Source organism: Sceloporus occidentalis, unplaced genomic scaffold (assembly GCF_023333645.1).
Source record: "Sceloporus occidentalis isolate IW3139 unplaced genomic scaffold, rSceOcc1.0.p SCAF_6, whole genome shotgun sequence".
NCBI lineage: Eukaryota > Metazoa > Chordata > Lepidosauria > Squamata > Phrynosomatidae > Sceloporus > Sceloporus occidentalis.
In genome coordinates, this window is record NW_028316986.1 from 125,770,775 (window position 1) to 125,788,451 (window position 17,677).

At 42.9% G+C, this 17,677-nt stretch overlaps 1 protein-coding gene across 1 annotated transcript in view; it reads right to left on the reverse strand.

The window, feature by feature from the left end:
* The window catches only part of CD109 (CD109 molecule), a 93,073-nt gene extending 78,005 nt beyond the window's left edge, over nucleotides 1-15,068 (reverse strand). Inside the window, exons 1-2 of the mRNA XM_089530906.1 lie at nucleotides 14,778-15,068; nucleotides 11,500-11,660 (exon numbers count right to left, since the gene is read on the reverse strand). Coding sequence (XP_089387032.1) covers nucleotides 11,500-11,660; nucleotides 14,778-14,881 — 265 coding nt within the window. The 5' untranslated portion in view covers nucleotides 14,882-15,068. The remainder of the gene's footprint in view (nucleotides 1-11,499; nucleotides 11,661-14,777) is intronic.
* Nucleotides 15,069-17,677: the final 2,609 nt, after the last annotated feature.

Here is a 17,677-nt window from a genome sequence, read left to right on the forward strand (position 1 = left end):
CGGAAGTGACGCCGCGAGTGCGCCCTTTGGCACTTGCGGCACCTCTTCCGGGGCCTGAGAAAGAGCGTGATTTCCGCGCTCCTTCTCTGCAGTGTCCGGGAGCTGTGCCGTTTAAAGGCTGTGGTTTCCGGACGCTGAAAGCGGAGGCAGAGCCAGACTGCTGCTTCTCAGCGGTCTGTAACACGCCCAAGAGTCCAAGTAGACCACAAGTTGAACATGAGTCAACAGTGTGATGCAGCAGCTAAAAAGGCCAATGCAATTTTAGGCTGCATCAATACAAGTATAGTGTCTAGAAAAGTAATAGTGCCACTGTATTCTGCTTTGGTCAGGCCCCACCTGGAATATTGTGTCCAGTTCTGGGCGCCACAAATCAGAAAGGACATTGAGAAACTGGAGCGTGTCCAAAGGAGGGCGACTAAAATGGTGAAGGGTCTGGAAACCATGTCCTATGAGGAACGACTCAGGGAGCTGGGGATGTTTAGTCTGGAGAAAAGAAGGTTAAGAGGTGATATGATAGCCCTGTTTAAATATTTGAAGGGATGTCATGTTGAGGAGGGAGCAAGCTTATTTTCTGCTGCTCCAGAGAACAGAACCCAGAACAATGGATACAAGCTACAGGAAAAAAGATTCCACCTCAACATTAGGAGGAACTTCCTGACAGTAAGGGCTGTTCGACAGTGGAACGCACTCCCTCGGAGGGTGATAGAGTCTCCTTCCTTGGAGGTCTTTAAACAGAGGCTGAATGGCCATCTGTCGGGGATGCTTTGATTTGGATTTCCTGCATGGCAGGGGGTTGGACTGGATGGCCCTAGTGGTCTCTTCCAACTCTACGATTCTATGATTCTATGATTCTATTTATAGTTTGTATGGGGTTGCCTTTGAAAACTATCCAGAAACCTCTCCTGGTCCAGAATGCTAAAGCCAGACTATTAATTGGGGCTGGTGGTACTGAGCATGTGACTCTATTGTTACAACAGCTTTGCTGGTTGTTTTCAGGCACAATTCAGAATGCTAGTAAAATACTCCTAAACTGCATCCACATTGCAGAAATAATCCACTTGGACACCACTTTAACTGCTATGTCTCAATGCTATGGAATTCTGGGAATTGTAGTATTGTAAGATATTTACCCTTCCCTGTCAGAGAGCTCTGGTGCCACAACAAGCTACATTTCCCAAAATTCCCTAGCACTGAACCATGGCAGTTAAAGTGGTGTCAGCCTGGATTATTTCTGCAGTGTGGATTATTTCTGCAGCCCTAGAGAATCTTACATGACTTGGGGCCAGGCTGTTGGAAACACGACATTCTCCCATATGAGTTCTCCGAAACTTTCAAGTTCTTCTGGAAAGAGTCTTCTCTCTGATCCACCACTAATAGGCATGTGTCTGACACGAACACAAGAAAGTGAGGAATCCACCAGTTAAACCTTCTCCATCAAGGTCACTTTAATAGGCAAGTACCTGTCTAGAAGAAAGTCATCTTTGACTGATGGTAGAAGAACACTGAAAGTGCAGTTAACTTGGCCTCCATTGGTACGAAACTCCTGAACCTCTTGATGGCTGTTTCTAGGTACTGGAGCTTTTCAGTAACACTACCCTATTATCCTATCCTGATCTTAATGTTTAGCAGATATACCAGTTGTTGATTAAAAGTAAACAACAACCCTCAAAAGAAGGGAAAATAACATTCAATTTATCCTAATGAGTTTCATGAAAAGTATTTCTAGGGTTACATTAGCTCAGAATTATGCTTTCAATTTTTCCAGGGCTAGTCCTAGAAACCAGCAATGCCTGATGAGTCACCTGGCAAAAGGGGAGTACAAGGGAGGCTCAGTGGCATGTTTATATTTATAATATGAGATTCAAACTCTAAAACCTCATGCTCTGTGCCTTGCTCAGCTACCAATTTAGCATTCAGCAGTGTACTCTAGCTTTGCATATAAATTTGGCTGTTTTTATTGTTAAGCAAGCCGGGATCAACTGCTGGCCCAGACTTTTTTTCCTGAGTGTTTATATGTTCACTGCTTGTCCCAGCTTGTTCGTGATTTGCGTAGTCTCTATACAATTAGTAACTTTTGCTCAGGAATTCCCCCCCACTAACTCCCTTGTTCAGAGTCAAACTCTTTGCTTTCACTGTGGTAAGTAGCAATTATACAACTTCTGAGTCGCTGACAACTGGTGCAAGCCAATGCCTTAATACCACCACACGCATGTTAGTTTCTGATTGCACATTTAATTAAGAATATATTGGATATATTTATAAGAGCAACTCTGTATGGCTTCAAAACAGAGTTGTACTGCCTTTTTATTAAGATTGTAAGAAGTCAGTTTCTTGTGCCTTCAACAATCATAACATAAACCACATCTATCATTTTATTTATATCCCTAAAGTGAGGCATAAGACAGTTTATAGCATAAAAGGAGATTTAAGTAAAACTTCATATAGCTAAAAATGTGCAAGAAGTTAAGATTAAAACAATATTAAACCGTGTAGAAAATTAAAACCTATGTCTTCCTTATCAGTCATAGCTTCATTTTAACCAATTTGCAAGAACTAAAAATGGTATAAAACAAAACAAAAAAAATTGAGCCATCTACCATTTGTATACCTGAGTATCAACTTCACTACTTAGGGCCACATTAAAGAGAATATGTTTGGGCAGTTTCACATGCTGCACAACAATTACCTCACATTTGCCACTGAGTGTAAGCTCATCAGGGAACTGAAGATAACTCACTACAAGCATTCTTGTATTAGACAGGTAGGTTGTTTGCTTTTCCCTCAAACATCTCTTTGCTGCACTTAAACAATAATGTGTAAAGCAGATCTCTGTTAAATACCTCTCCCTTTTCCATCAGCTGAAAATTCTTGTTAGGAAACATATCAAGGTTTCTGGCCTCTTGGGATTTCCTGCACTGGCAGTGTAGAGAAAATTCATCCAAAGTCTATTGTATCTTGAAGAGGTAGGATGACATTTAACAACTATCCCTTTATGCCTACATATCCTTAAGAGCCTGAAAGTTAGACTCTTAGCAAGGAGCTTCATGTTTTGAGTTTAATTCTTTGTTTATCTAAAGATCAGGTGGTACTGGAGATGATCTCACACCTGCTTACACTGGCTGCTTGCCACCCACTAAGCTTATATCTGGGTGGTAGAAGATTTCATTGATAAGGCCCAATAATGTGACCACCACAAAAGGTGTGATTAATTTGGCTGTTGCTGAGACTGCACGTAGCATCCAGGGTTCTCAGGTATGTAAGTCCCAAGATGCTGCCCAGGTCAGACTTCAACACACACCTGGACTGGACTGGCCATCAGCTTGGAGTTTCTTTGTCACTATTCACTTCGAATCTCTGGCAAGTGTACGGGAAAGCTCATCCTGCTTAAAAAACTTTGAGCCCGAACAGACAGGCCAAAATAAAGCTGCTTCAGGTCACTTTGGAGGTATGCTGTTTAAATGATGCACACGTCCTATGAGGCCGGAAGCCACGCCAAAGCCACGTTCCAGTCCTAAGGACTGGAACATACCTTTGGCACAGCTTCTGGTCTCTTAAGATACGTGTATCATTTAAATAGCATACCTCCAAAGTGACCCGAAGCTGCTTTATTTTGGCCTGTCTGTTCAGGCCCTCAGTTACATTTCTTTATTTCATCTTCACCTGTCCCTTAGTAAAATCTTTGACTTCTAACTCACTCATGCACTTATTGCCACCCAATCCTCAAAGTGTTTCATATGCTATTTGATGTGGGGATCAGCAATTATTTTTCTTCCAACATGACAGGATCTGTGCCATGTTTGCACCTACTGGATACAATCCTCTTTCTTTCTTTCTTTCTTTCTTTATTGAAAGCCAGTGACTCACATGGCTCTGGGACAGGCACTAGCCAGTGATGGTGAACCTTTTAGAGACTGAGTGCCCAAACTACAACCCAAAACCCACTTATTTATCAAAAAGTGCCACATTCTTCTGGCTTTCTAGTATTAAACTCTGGCCAACTCTGTGCTGAGGCGATGGTGCACATGTCCACAGAGAGGGCTCTGAGTGCCCACTCTGGCACCCATGCCATAGGTTCGCCACCACTGCATGGCCCACTGCTTTGAGTAGCATTTCTTAAAGCACTGCTTTTCTCAAGGCAACCAAGGAGCTGGACTAGTTGACTCTTAGCAACCCTCCCAACTCTGATTCCTCTTGCCAGCCTATAGCCATTGTATTTCCCAAATTTTAATCTATATTCCAAAACAGCCACCAATAATATAAAGTTGCCTCCTTTCCATCATGTGAACTGCTTTTATTAACTACAGAAGGAAGGCTACACCTGCACAACTTTCATTCTACTGGCATGGCTATGGGTCACATTGACAAAGTAAATGCCCTGGTAAAGTTGGAAGCTCAGCCATCCAACAGAGAGAAGGCTCTGAATTAGAGACAATCCAATATCCTTCCCAACTCAAACTGAAGTGTGCACCCTGAAGTTTCTCCAGTGCATAAATCAAGCAGAAATGCACTCTTGAATCTCTGTGCAAAATATGTTTACTTTAACAGAAAGAAAAAACGCTGACAAAACATCCAGCAAAATAGTCCCATCATGAAGGCTGAACAAAGCATTAAAAGAAATACTCTGTATACAGTACTTTTATCATACGCCATACCAGAACGTACTTCCTACTTTACTATTTTAATTTACATAGCCCAGGGAATAAAACTGACTCTTTCTAAATGTTTATTAGAATTCCTATTCATATTTCACTTATGCTGCAGATCTTTAGGCAATTACAACCACTGCAGTACTTCCTAAAGCATACCAGTTTAGAGTAATCCCCGTGATTTATTGTAGACTTTACATTTTTCCTGTGCCCACAGGGTAGATGATGCAATCACTCATCACTATTTTTTCATCAAAAATTTACATTGATTTATGTTTCAGCCTAACAAGTTGCCTGGTATAACATCTGCAATATTTATATTCTGCAGGATACGCAAAGATACCTGAAGCCAGGGCAGACGGCGCAAATAAATCTCTTCTAGATTATCCACAATTTGAGCAGTTAGGAGCCCCCCCTCTGTTTCAAATGAGTTGTTCATACACATTATGCCTCATAGCCAAAATGTCTACTAACACTAGTAGTTTGAGAGACATTTCCTTTCCTCAGGCCCAGAATGTAGGGAAACATAAGCTCCCCACAGGAGCAAGTTAGAGCTCCATAGAATACTAGTCTCTTCTTCATCCTGAGCAAGGCACTTTTAACTATAGATGGAAAGAATATCCATTATTATTTGTTCCCAGGTTGTTGTTTTTTTTTTACAAAATGGGGTTCTTGACAGTCAGGACACAATGTCAGGAAGAATAACAGACCAGCAATCATCTTACATAATTTTCTCCCCATATTTAAACATCCCAAACTGTTGCAGATGAATTACTTTGCATAGAAAAAGATGAGTAGTTCTGTGCAAAACAGGTTCTGGGTTATTTCTTTCTGTGAAAGAAACAGGCTTTGTTCAAAGAAACCACTTGTTTTTCAAGGAAGAATAATTTATCCACAACACGTTGAGACATTCAAATACAGGAAGGATACTGCAGAGGAAACTTTGCTTTCTGCCATAGCAATAATGAATCTCCCATAATTATTTGTCCCCAGCAAGGAGGATAAAATAGTCAAGATTTGCATCTCCACGATTAACAAATGAAGACAGGGGAAGAAATGATGTCACTCATTACCTGTGCTGACTCTTGACACACTAATAAAACTTTAAGAGCAAATCTTTATGATTAGTCCTCATTTTCCCAGACCAACACCATAATTCTCCACAGCAAAATAATATGGATCTTTTACCTAGCCATTTCTCGATGTATTTTCTGTACAGTCAAGTTTTTCCAGCTACTTCTACAAAGCAAAAACAAAACAAAACCTTGGTCTACACTGATTTGGATTTCTACATATGCTAAAATGCTTCACTTAGATTTAGAAAAGATACATATTTACAATTCAGAATATACTCTTCTGCTCTCTTGGAGCATTGTCTGCAGAACTTATCTATCTTGAAAAAAAACAATACCTAAATTGTAGAGTGAAAAAAAAGAGGACTAAACACTTTCCATTAGCAAGCATCTGGGGCATGAAACATAACTTCCCAGCCTTAATTAGAGAAATACTGGCCCGTTACAGACTTCCGGACGCCCCTAACCCTAGTACGGACTGAGTCCGTACAAAATGGTGGCGCCCCTTCCACATGGGGGCCGCCATGACGATATCACGACCGCGCCACCTCTATACGGGGCGGCGCGGACATGACATTGTCGCTCCGCGCCAGGGAGCTTAGTGCGCCCTTTCCACGGAGCAAGAAGGAGCTCCGTTTCGGAGCTCCTTCCTGGTTTGCGTCGCTGGGCACAGCCTTTAGATGGCAGCGCCCAGCAACGCACTGCACTGCAGTTCTATACATCTTTCCTTAGCAATTGGCCCCTTTCTCCTCCTCCCCGCCGCCGCGGGGTGTCCTTGGAGCTTGAAGCCCCAAGGACACCCCTTTCCAGGCTGCGGGGAAGCGGCGGATCGGGGCCTCGGAGGCTGCCGGTCTGGCAGCTGAGGCCCCGATACACCGGGGAAAGCAGCGCCTACAGGCCACCTCAAAGGGGCGGTCTGTAACGCGCCACTGTTTCTTTTTTCTTTTTTTCTTTCTTATCACAAAACAACCATGGAGTGTCCTAAGTCTTGAGTATTCAAAGGCATAACCGTGTTAGTTTGTAACAGCGTACAAAGAAATCTTGTAGTACCTTTGAGACTAACTAGGAAAAATAAGTTTACAAGCACAGCTTTTCGTAGACTTGAACTTCTTTGTCGCAGTTAATCATAAAAGTAACTGATGTAGATTGAATTGAATTTAATCCTTGAGGCTTCATTTGTATGGATACAAGTAAAATTACAAATACTCAGATCTTTTGAAATACCACAGAAGCTACTACAGGGGAAAAGACGAGTCACCACATCTCCATAGTGGAGCAGCTTTTGAAGAGATGTGTATACACAAACACAACAGAAGCAAAAGCCCATCAACATTATTCATCAACGTAGACTTTACATTAATGCACACTAAGAATGGAAAATTAAAATCATATGTTCTTCTGAATTCCAGATAGTACAGAAACATCTCAAGCATGTACACAGCGATCTTATTGACCATGGTGACACTATGGCATGATGTTTTATGTTATTATTTCATGTTACATTATATACAGATTCAAAAGAATCAGCAGTTCTCATATTTATGCAAATACAGTTGGCCCTCCATATCCATGGATTCATGAGGTTCTTGAAAGCAAACCCCAGCGGATACCAATGGCCCACTGTACAACGTAAAGTCTGAACTAATCTGCAGGTGTTCTCAACTGGCAATAGTCACTGACTTCTGCAGAACCTTAAAATCTGAAGCACATGTTAATGAGAATTACTTGAGGTTTAGGTATTATGGCCTGTTACAGACAGCCAAAATAAAGCTGCTTCGAGTCACAGTGGAGGTATGGTGTTTCAATGATGCATGCGTCCTAAGAATCCAGAAGCCACACCAAAGCCACACTCCAGTCCTTAGGGCTGGAGTGTGGCTTTGGTGCAACTTCTGGACTTTTAGGACGCATGCATCATTGAAACACCATACCTCCACTGTGACTCGAAGCAGCTTTATTTTGGCTGTCTGTAACAGGCCTATGTTTCTAAAAGAGCTTGGAGAAAGTTTTGTTTTTACATCAAAATGTGATGTTTTATGCTCTGAACACACACACACACAAAGTACAATGAAAAGAGAGAAAGTTCTAAATGAATGGTGCAAAAGAAGTACAGTACTAGAATAGAGTCTGAGTAACTCATAAAAGCTTTTTACATCAACTAGGTATACTTGAGCTCAGTTCTTCACTCAGCCATGAAGCTTAACCATTATTGACCAGTTTTCAACATTCCATTCTTGGGCAAGGAATTGGAATGTGTGGCAGCCTCCCAGTTCCAGCGATTTTTTTGATGAGATCAATTAAACAGATCTATTTCAACCTAATCTCAGACTTGATTATGGGACAGAGACAGATGAGTGCATTGGTGGACAACCTGTGTGAGGAAATGGGCAAGGATGTGTGTCCCTGTTAGTTCAGCTGGACCTCCCAGAAGCTTTCAGTGCCATCAACCATGGTATCCTTCTGGGCTATCTTGCTGAGATGGGACTTATAGACACAATTTCACAAAAGCTTTGTTTCTTCCTGAAGGGGTATTTCCAGAAGGCTTGTGCAACATCTTGGCTGTTGGCCTGTGGGCTCTGTTCTGTCCCCCATACATGAAACCACTGGGGAAGGTCATTCAGAGTTTTGGGATCCAGTGCTATCAGTCAATCAATCAATCAATCAAAGCCTTTATTACAGTCAACAGACCTTCAGGCAGTGTTATCAGTATGTGGATGGCATCCAAGTCTATTATTCCTTTCCACTCACTTCAAGGAAGCTGTTTGGGTACTAAACGGTTGCCTGTTGTCAGCAATAGACTGGATAAGATTATTGTTTGTTTATTTATTTATTTATTTATTTAGCACTGTAGATGGGCAAACTGGAACTGACTATAAGACAGTGGTATTCCTATTTAGTCAAAAGACAGACTGAGAGTGAACTCAAGTCAGATGGGATTACACTCCCCCGAAGAGATTGGTCTACAATTCCTGAATTCAACTCGGAGCCTGCAAGCTCAGGTTTCAGAAGTGGCCATGAGTTCCTTTTCACACTTAAGGCTTATGCACAAGTTGCACCCATTCCTTGAGATGTCAGATCTGGCCATAGTGACATATGCCTTAGTTACATCATGTTTTGATTATTGTAACACACCTTATGTGGTGCTACCTTTGAAGAGTCTTTGACAACTTCAAGTGGTCCAAAGAGTGGCACCCAGATAGTTAACTGGGGCTGGCTACAAGAATAAGAGCACCAACTGGTTGCTGGCCCATTTTCGTGAACAATTAAAAATGCTGGTCATGACATATGAAGCCCTATACAGATCAGTCCTGGGTTATCTGAAGGACTATAATGTCCCATACATTTATATAAATGACTATTTCAAGTCCCATTCTCCCATACATTTATATAAATAACTATAACTACTCCTACAACCTTGGGCTATCTAGTCATCTCTTAATCTAGCTGACTTCATACAACCGAGGATAAGTAACTATATATAAGCTAGTTAATGGAAACTGGAGGCAAGAAAGTGCAACATAAATGTAATGCCAAACACGTGTAATACAGTTATTCCTCCAACAATGTTTATAGAGTTTCTGCACTTCACACAACTTTCTAAACAATGAGGAGCATGACAAAACTGTTACCATAAAAACGGGACATTCTGAACTATGTTGGATAGTTTATGCATTTGTCATCCACAAACTGCTATTTAAGTCTTTTTCAAATATGAAAAATGAGCTTATTTTTAATGTGCACTTTGCCAGAAGTTTTGGAAAATTTGGCATCCAAAACATTTCACTGAAGAGTTTCAGTGTGTAAACTTCCAACAGTTTATAATCAGTTGTTACTGATGAAAAGACAGAAATTTATCCTTTCTTACACTTCGTCTGTTACAGATTTGCCTTAAGACAAGAGACGTAACTACAGAATTCTTTATATAATTCTTTTTTGGGAGTGGATGTGCTATAAAAAGACCTTGAATTTATATATCAGTCTGATTAATTCTGGGATTGTGATGAATGTATGGGCAGCTTCACATGCTTAACTGTCTAATTTTTTCATTTTCTTTCTCAAAAAAGACCACACACCTCATGAATGAGTCCAGCACTCTGAGCAAGTCCCAATTCACACCATTCTTTACACTCTACAAAAGGACAGAGGAATGCAGCATGCATTAAATCAATGGGCCTCTCTACAGAACATCTGCCTTTTATACATAATGGAAGAGGTGCAGCACCTGTTCTTCCACCATGCAAGCAATATTAAAGATAAATACTGTATATGAACTAGCCCTCCTTTATATTTTACATTTCATACAGCAAGATCATTACAAACAACTGTCCAGATAATGAAACTAAAAGGAGCAGAAACTAGGGAGCATCCAAGGAAATCCACAGAAGAAACTGGAGACACGTTTCAAAAGGCTCGAAATATAGTTGTTTTAATGGGGGGAAACTGACACATTTTAGCCTATACTCTGAAGAGCCTACTTAGAATAAAAGCTCAGATACTTCTAGACCAGGAACTCTCAAACCATTTACTGAAAAGTGGCAATGTAACATGAAACACAAAATTATAATTGCCCAGTAAATGATTTGAGAGTTCCTGGTTGATTCTAAATAGCCCCTGAAAAAGCCCTTGAGAGAATGCACAGGCTGAAATGCATTGGTCTTCTCTATTATTGAGCAGGTGATAAAAGCAACCTTAGTTATTTGAAGGCTGTGCACTCCCTCTCTCCAACGCTGTACCTAACCCACATATCTCAACCACTGTACTGCTTCAACAGGTTTGTTTAGCAATAGGTCTCTTGAAACAATAAACACCTGTGAAAGTTTGGGTCTAATCCTAGACACACTAACTAGAGAGTAAACTTTCGCTGCAATACAAGGAGTGAAAACTATTTCTGCATAAACAAACATACACAGGATTCCACCATATTTTGTTGGAATTTCTTTAAAACTGTTTTTGGAAAATAGTAAAGGGACCTGCAGAAATACCACGGAACATATATACTTTGACTTTATTTCAATTGTTTTCTGATGCTAAACACAAGAGGCAAATGAAGGTGTGTATTCTCATACTATCTCAATAGAGAGCTGATAGGTATTTTCACTCCCACACACACCTAGTTCAAATTTTGGGCCACTGTCTCAGAACAAACAGAGTGAGAGTTGACTTCTCTAATAATTCATCAGACCCAGTTTCTGAAGTTTGGTTTCTGTTTTTGGGGTGTGTGTGTATTTGAGCACACTTGCCAAGATTGCAAGAGCTGCTTCCAGTTTCTCTCACCCACATACCAGTAAAAAGAAGCAAAACAATTTCCTGAGTGTATCAGCCTCTCATAAACAGAAATAGTGGAGAAGTGATCTCACTTAGGATTACATTTAAAAGATGAATAGTCGAGCACTGGCATGCAGATATGAGGAATAAATGGTGAAGTTTAAGAAAGACGGAGTCTGCAGTGTAAGCCCCAGTCCCTTGAAGCCCCTGCAAAACTCAAGTCTGCAAGTTATTAAAACAATTCACTGGACAATTTTATCTTTACTCAATACAGCTGATTTACATAGAATTTATACTGAGCATTTTGAATCAAACTTCAAATACTTAAAGAATCCTAATATTCCATCCCCTTTCAAACTCTAGTGCTAAGCACATTTACTACAAAGTAAACCCCACTGAATACTGTGAGGCTTGCTTTTTAGTAAACATGCACAGAGCTGTGCTGGAATCATGGTGTCTAATTAACTAAGGAAAGAGAATACATTCAGAATTTTTGTAGACCAAGACATTTATCTCACCTCTTTGAAAGACACCTTCTCCGTGTAGCACTGAATTATTTGCAAAAAGCACTTCTGCTTTTATTGTAAGGTGTGGTGGGCTTGCCTTCAGCAACGCAACTCCAATGGTCAGATTTGCTCCAGGCCTGATGATCTCCGGAGCTGCCAGCAGGTATGTGGGCCTAGCAAGGAAAAATGGGACAAGATAAATTAAAAGTCACAGGTCAAGCCACATTGCTTTCTTACTAGCCTTTATTTATTTTTTTATGTAGGTCTAGTTCATAAGCAGATGCAACTGGCAAGAGCAGAGCTTGCAAAAGTTGTATTTTGACCTAGAGTTTGCAGAATCCCCCCTGCCAGGATAGCCATGATGAGTAGGGGGATTCTGGGAGCTGTCGCTCAGAAAATTACATTTCCCTGCTCCTGAGGGAACAGAATCATAAAAGCCATAATTAACACTATAGTGGGAAAGGTAACAGTAGAGATCTGCAAAGTAAATAAGGGATACAGAAAGCTACATGTACAGAACTTTAGGGTAAAAAGGAGGGTTTGAAATTATCTCCAACTAGCTGTAATTCTTTCTTTTTCTTTTTTGAAATTCCTAGCAGAGGAAATGTATCCATAATCATCCCTTGGCCAACACACATACAGCCTTGTAATCTGTACCACTGCATCTGGAAAAACTCTAGTATTCTGGAATCTTGTGCTAACTTGACCAGGAGTAAACCTCAGTGAGTCACATTTGCTAAGGAAAGATGTATAGAACTGCAGTGACGGCAATGACAGGAATGCACTAGATTTCCATGCTCCACCCACAAAGCATAAACCCAGGGTCTGCCCAAAAACTTTTGCTGAAGCAGAACATCAAATGGCACTCCACACCCACCCAAAATAAAGGTGCGTTGTACTGAAAAACAACCAAATTGTTTTGGTACCTGGGCCAGAAAATCCTACAAGCTCTTTTTCCCTTCAGGCATTAAAAATAAAATACAAACAAGTCAGTGACTAACAATATGCTTCTGTTTTACAACATTCCCAAAAAATCTTCTAAGGTGGGCACCTCCACCTGCCTAATGGTAGAGCCAGCAATATGACAAACCAAAGAGGTAAGACAAACTTAGTGTGGTGGGAAAACTCAGCAGTAGTCTCCTGTCCAGCAGTAGCCAGGGTGGTGTGGTGGTTTGAGCCTTGGACTATAACTCTGGAGACCGGGGTCAAATCCCAGCTCGGCCATGTAAACCCTCTAGGTGACCCTGGACCAGTCATATGCTCTCAACCTAAGGATGCCAATGGCAAACTCCCTCTGAGCAAAACTTGCAAAGAAAACCCTATGATAGGTTTACCTGGTTGTTTTGTGCTTTCAAGTCATTTCTGGCTTATGGCAACCCTAAGGCGACACTATCCTGGGGTTTAAATGGTATGATTTGGCCATTTGGCCAGGGTGCTTTGATTGTGAGTTCCTGCATGGCAGAAAGGTGCTTGACTGGATGACCTTTGTGGTCTCTGCCAACTCTGTGATGCTACAATTTGTTCAGAGGAGGTTTGCCATTGCTTTCCCCTGGGACGGAGAGTGTGTGAATTGCCAAAGGTCAGCCAGTGGGTTTCATGGCTGAGCGAGGAATTGAACCCTTCTCTCCAGAGTCACATTCCAACACTCAAACTCTAGGGTTGCCATAAGTAAGAAACAATCTGAAGGCACACAATAACAACAACAAAAGCCTTGTTAGCCCTTTGCCGCAAAAATAACAGTTCTCTGGGAAGCTGGAAAGGCAAAGAAACCTGTTAGTAAAAAACAAGAGAGGGCCTGTGGGCACCTTAAAGACTGACCAACTGTACTTGGCATATACATTAACAAGCACCAACCCACTTCCTCAGATGTAGTGGGTTTGGGAACTGGTGCCAAACTAAACATGTTTGGTTTTTAATACATCACAAGGCTACTCATTGTTTTTGGCCACCACAGCTCAATCGCCTCAAAAATTGATTTCATGCCATCATTTTCTGGTGCCACCAGACTGTCTCCTTATCCTGCAGGGTTTGCCCCGAGATTCTCAAGATGCAAAGGCAGCTGCAGGATAACCTATAGGCGTTAGAGCTGCAAAGGCAGCTATAGGGCAGCCCTACAGAGATTTTAGTTGCAAGGACAAAACTTGCAAACAAAATTCTATGATAGGTTTGCAGGGCAGCCCTGTAGGAGTTACATTGCAAGAGCAGCTATAGGGCAGCCCTATAGGGGTTAGAGTTGCAAGGGCAACTATAGGACAGCTCTATAGGGGTTACAGCTTCAAAGCCAGCCACAGGGCAGCGGTTGAGAGCCAGTATAGTGTAGCAGTTTGAGTGTTGGACTATGACTCTGGAGCCCAGAAGGATTCAAGTCCCAGCTCAGCCATGTAAACCCCCTGGGTGACCCTGGGCAAGTCACACTCTCTCAGCTTCAGGGGAAGGCCATGGCAAACCCTCCTCTGAATAAATCTTGTCAAGAAAACCCCATGATAGGGATTGCCATAAAGTCAGGAATGACTTGAAGGCACACATAACCACTTCCAGAAACAGCCATGTAAATCCCCTGAGTGACTTTGGCCGGGTCACACTCTCTCAGCCTCAGAGGAGATCAAGGACAAGGCCAAACCTCGTCTAAGCAAACCTTGCCAAGAAAAACAAACAAACCATAAAATCGCCATAACGAAGCCAGAAACAACTTGAAGGTGCGCAACAACCTTACATTTTATGGTTTGTGTTGTAATATTTAACTCGTAACTGTTCTAACTTTGAAAATGGTTTCATTGTGTTTTCTTGTAAAATTTTACATTTATACATTTTAACACTGTACTGTGTGGTTTTTTGGCTTTTTAAAAAAAATTGTATCCTTTTAAATCTGCTGTTCACCGCCTTGAGCCCCTATAGTGGGAGAAAGGCAGGATATAAGAAAATAAAGTTAATAATAATAATAATAATAATATTTTAAATTGATTTTAATTTGCATTTATAGCGTTGGTATTTTAGCTTTAAGGTAAGGGATAAGTGGATAGGTAATTTTTAGTTATGTATTGTTATGTATATATTTATGTATTCTATTGTAACCCGCCTTGATCCTTCGGGAAAGGCGGGATATAAATAAAATCTATTATTACTATTAATTAAAACAGGGATGCTAGCTGCAACAAGGGTCCAGGGAGCGGGAAAGGGGAGGGGAGACAGGCAGGAATAGCTCCCAGTTTCCCCTCCTTAGCCTCCCCCCCCCCCAAACACACACAAAAACACACACAAAAGACACATACACACCCAAGCCCCTTCCCTACCCGGCTGAGGCCCATGAAGTTGCCCAGAGGCAGCAAAGGAGGAGGAGATGGAGGGCAGATGGCAGGGACCCCATCCCAGCAGAGCCTGGAAGCCAGAGCAGCATCCTTTCCTCTTTCTGGCAGCAGGGAGGCCTCTTCTTCCCTCAGTGGACTCCTTCCCTTCTTCTTCTTCTTCTACTTCTTCCCCCAGACTTTCTCCTTCTCTTTCTCCTTTTGGACTGGGAGGGAAGGAAGGAAGGTGGGGCACGCCTGTTTGGGCAGAGAGAAGGCACTTTTCCTCCCCTCCCTCCTCCTCCTCCTCTTTTCAGGATGCTCTTTGATTATCCTCCTCCTCCTCCTCCTCTTCCCCAAATTGGTGGCTGCCACCAGGGGCTCCCTTCGCCCTCCAAAAACTTTGGAGAGACACTAGAGAGAGGGAGGTGCTCTGGGGAGCCATTTCTCCCCACATTCGCAGCCCCTGGCAAGCCTCGCCCTCTGAGGAAACTTCCCAAGGAAACCCTCACCACACAGGGTCGCCCTTGGGCTGCAGCCACACTGCAGGAAGGAGCCAGTTTCACACCGCTTTAACTGCCCTGGCTGCAAGCTGTGGAATTCTAGTTGCTGCAGTTTGCGTGGTGGCACCAGAGCTCTTGCTCTGCTCTGCTCTCGCTCTCTGAGAGACTTATGGTTTGAGTCTGCACTGCAGAAACAATCCACTGGTGGAGGAAGGGTGGTGCCTCCGCTGGTTTGCAACATAATATGTATGTAGTGGCAAAATGTGCCACCATGCAAAGGGGAAATGTCCTATAACAACACAATACTACACTGTTATAACACCATCATTCTGCTTTAACTGCTGTGGCTGCTTCCTGTGGAATTCTGGGGTTTGTAGTTTAATTAATTAATTAATTAATTAATAATAATAATACATTTTATTTCTTTCCCATCTCTCCTCAAGACTCAAGGTGGAGCACAGCATGTTAAATTACAAAACACAATCAAAAACACATGAACCCACAGTTAAAATCCAACACTATAAAATCATTAAAATACATAATATGCAGATTAAAAGTCATGATTTAAAATTACTAGATAGGCCTGCCAGGAAAGATAGGTCTTTAATACTGTTTTCAATGCAGGGTCTGTGCCAACAGGTCATCTCATAATCTGGGGGCTTAAGAGCTCCCTGGCTGAGAATGCTAAATGTCCTTCCCTAAACTGAAAATCCCAGGATCCCACAGGAGGCAGCCATAGCTGTTAAAGTGGCACTGTAACAGTGTAATGCGATAAAAGATTAGGGTGGGCTGCACCCGCACTGCAGAAATAATCCAGTTCGATACCACTTTAACTTTAACTGTCATGGCTCATGCTATGTAATTCTAGGAACTGTAGTTTTGTGAGATGTTTAGCCTTCTCTGGCAGAGAGTTCTGGTGTCCCAACAAACTACAATTTCCAGAATTCCATAGCACTGAGCCGTGGCAGTTAAAGTGGTATCAAACTAGATTATTTCTGCACTGTGGATGCAAACTCAGGGCCTGTGCAGACAGACTCTAAAGGGCATCCTCCAGCCACCCCTTTTACAGCCAGATCAGGGCCATGTAGGCTTCCCATATCCCGCCTGGGGGCGGGACTTTCCCGATTTGGGGCAGGTCCGCACGGTCCCGCCCCGGTTTGGCCCCGCCCCCGGGACTCCCCCCCCCCCCAGCGAGTCCTGCAGGCTTGGCTGGGGCTTGGAGGACGGCTGAAGCCAAGCCCTAGCCATGCCCTGGGGGCTCCTCCGCGATCGTGGAGTCCTCCAGGCTTGGCTGGGGCTTGGAGGACGGCTGAAGCCAAGCCCCAAACCTCTGCCTGGCTGCCTCCGTCTCTGGGGGGGGGGGGAAATCCCGGGGGTGGGGGCAAAACGGCGACGAAGGCAGCCAGGCAGGGGTTTGGGGCTTGGCTTCAGCGAGGCCCCATTCCCTTGCCTTTCTTCCTCTGTTGGCGACAGAGGCAGCCAGGCAGAGGAAAGAGCCTTTCCTCTTTCTCCTCCTCCTCTTCTTCTGCCTCCTTTTCTTCCTCCCCTTCTTCCTCCTCCTCTTCTTCTTCTTTCTCCTCCTCTTCCTCCCCTTCTTCTTCATCTTTTTCCTCCTCTTCTTCTTCCTCCTCTCCTCCTCCTCCTCCTCCTCCTCTTCTTCCTCCCCTTCTTCCTCTTCCTTCTTCCTCCTTTTCCTCCTCTTCTTCATCTTCTTCCTCCTCCTCTTCTTTTCCATCTCTTCTTCTCCTCCTCCTCTTCCTCCCCTTCTTCCTCCTCCTCCTCTTCTTCTTCTCCTCTTCCTCCTCCTCTGCCTTTTCCACTCTTCCTCCTCCTCAATGCCCAAATATGCTGTTTGGAATGGGGGGGGGGAGGTTAGCCAGAAAGGGAAGTACATTTCTGCCATCTGTCTGGAACAATGCCAAAATGTCCTCCATTTTGATCATGCCTAAGAAACATGCATTTATATTAACATTTTTTAAAAAAATAATCAATTTTTTGCGTGTCCTCCATTTTTAAAAAATGTGTCCTACATTTGAAAGTTTTGTCCTACTTTTGTCCTACATTTGTCCCAGTTTGGAGGTCCAGAATTATGGCAACCCTAGGGCCATGGCAACCACATGCCGCAACCCCAATCTGACCTTTGCAGGGCACAAAAAGGAGCTGCAAAAAGTGACTTTAGCCACAGCACCACAGCTTTATGGTGCTCCTTCAATGCAGTGTCATGCAGACACAGTGCCAGAAGAGCGCCTTGATGTCGTGCACTGGGTGATGTGGCGAGTGGTGTCACACCAGCCTGGGGGTGGAGCTGAGGCGTGCGTCATATAGATGCCATGCCCAATTCCACCCCCAGGCCAGCTTTTCCTGCCGGTCTGCATAGCCCCTCAGTGTCTTATGGCCTACACTGCT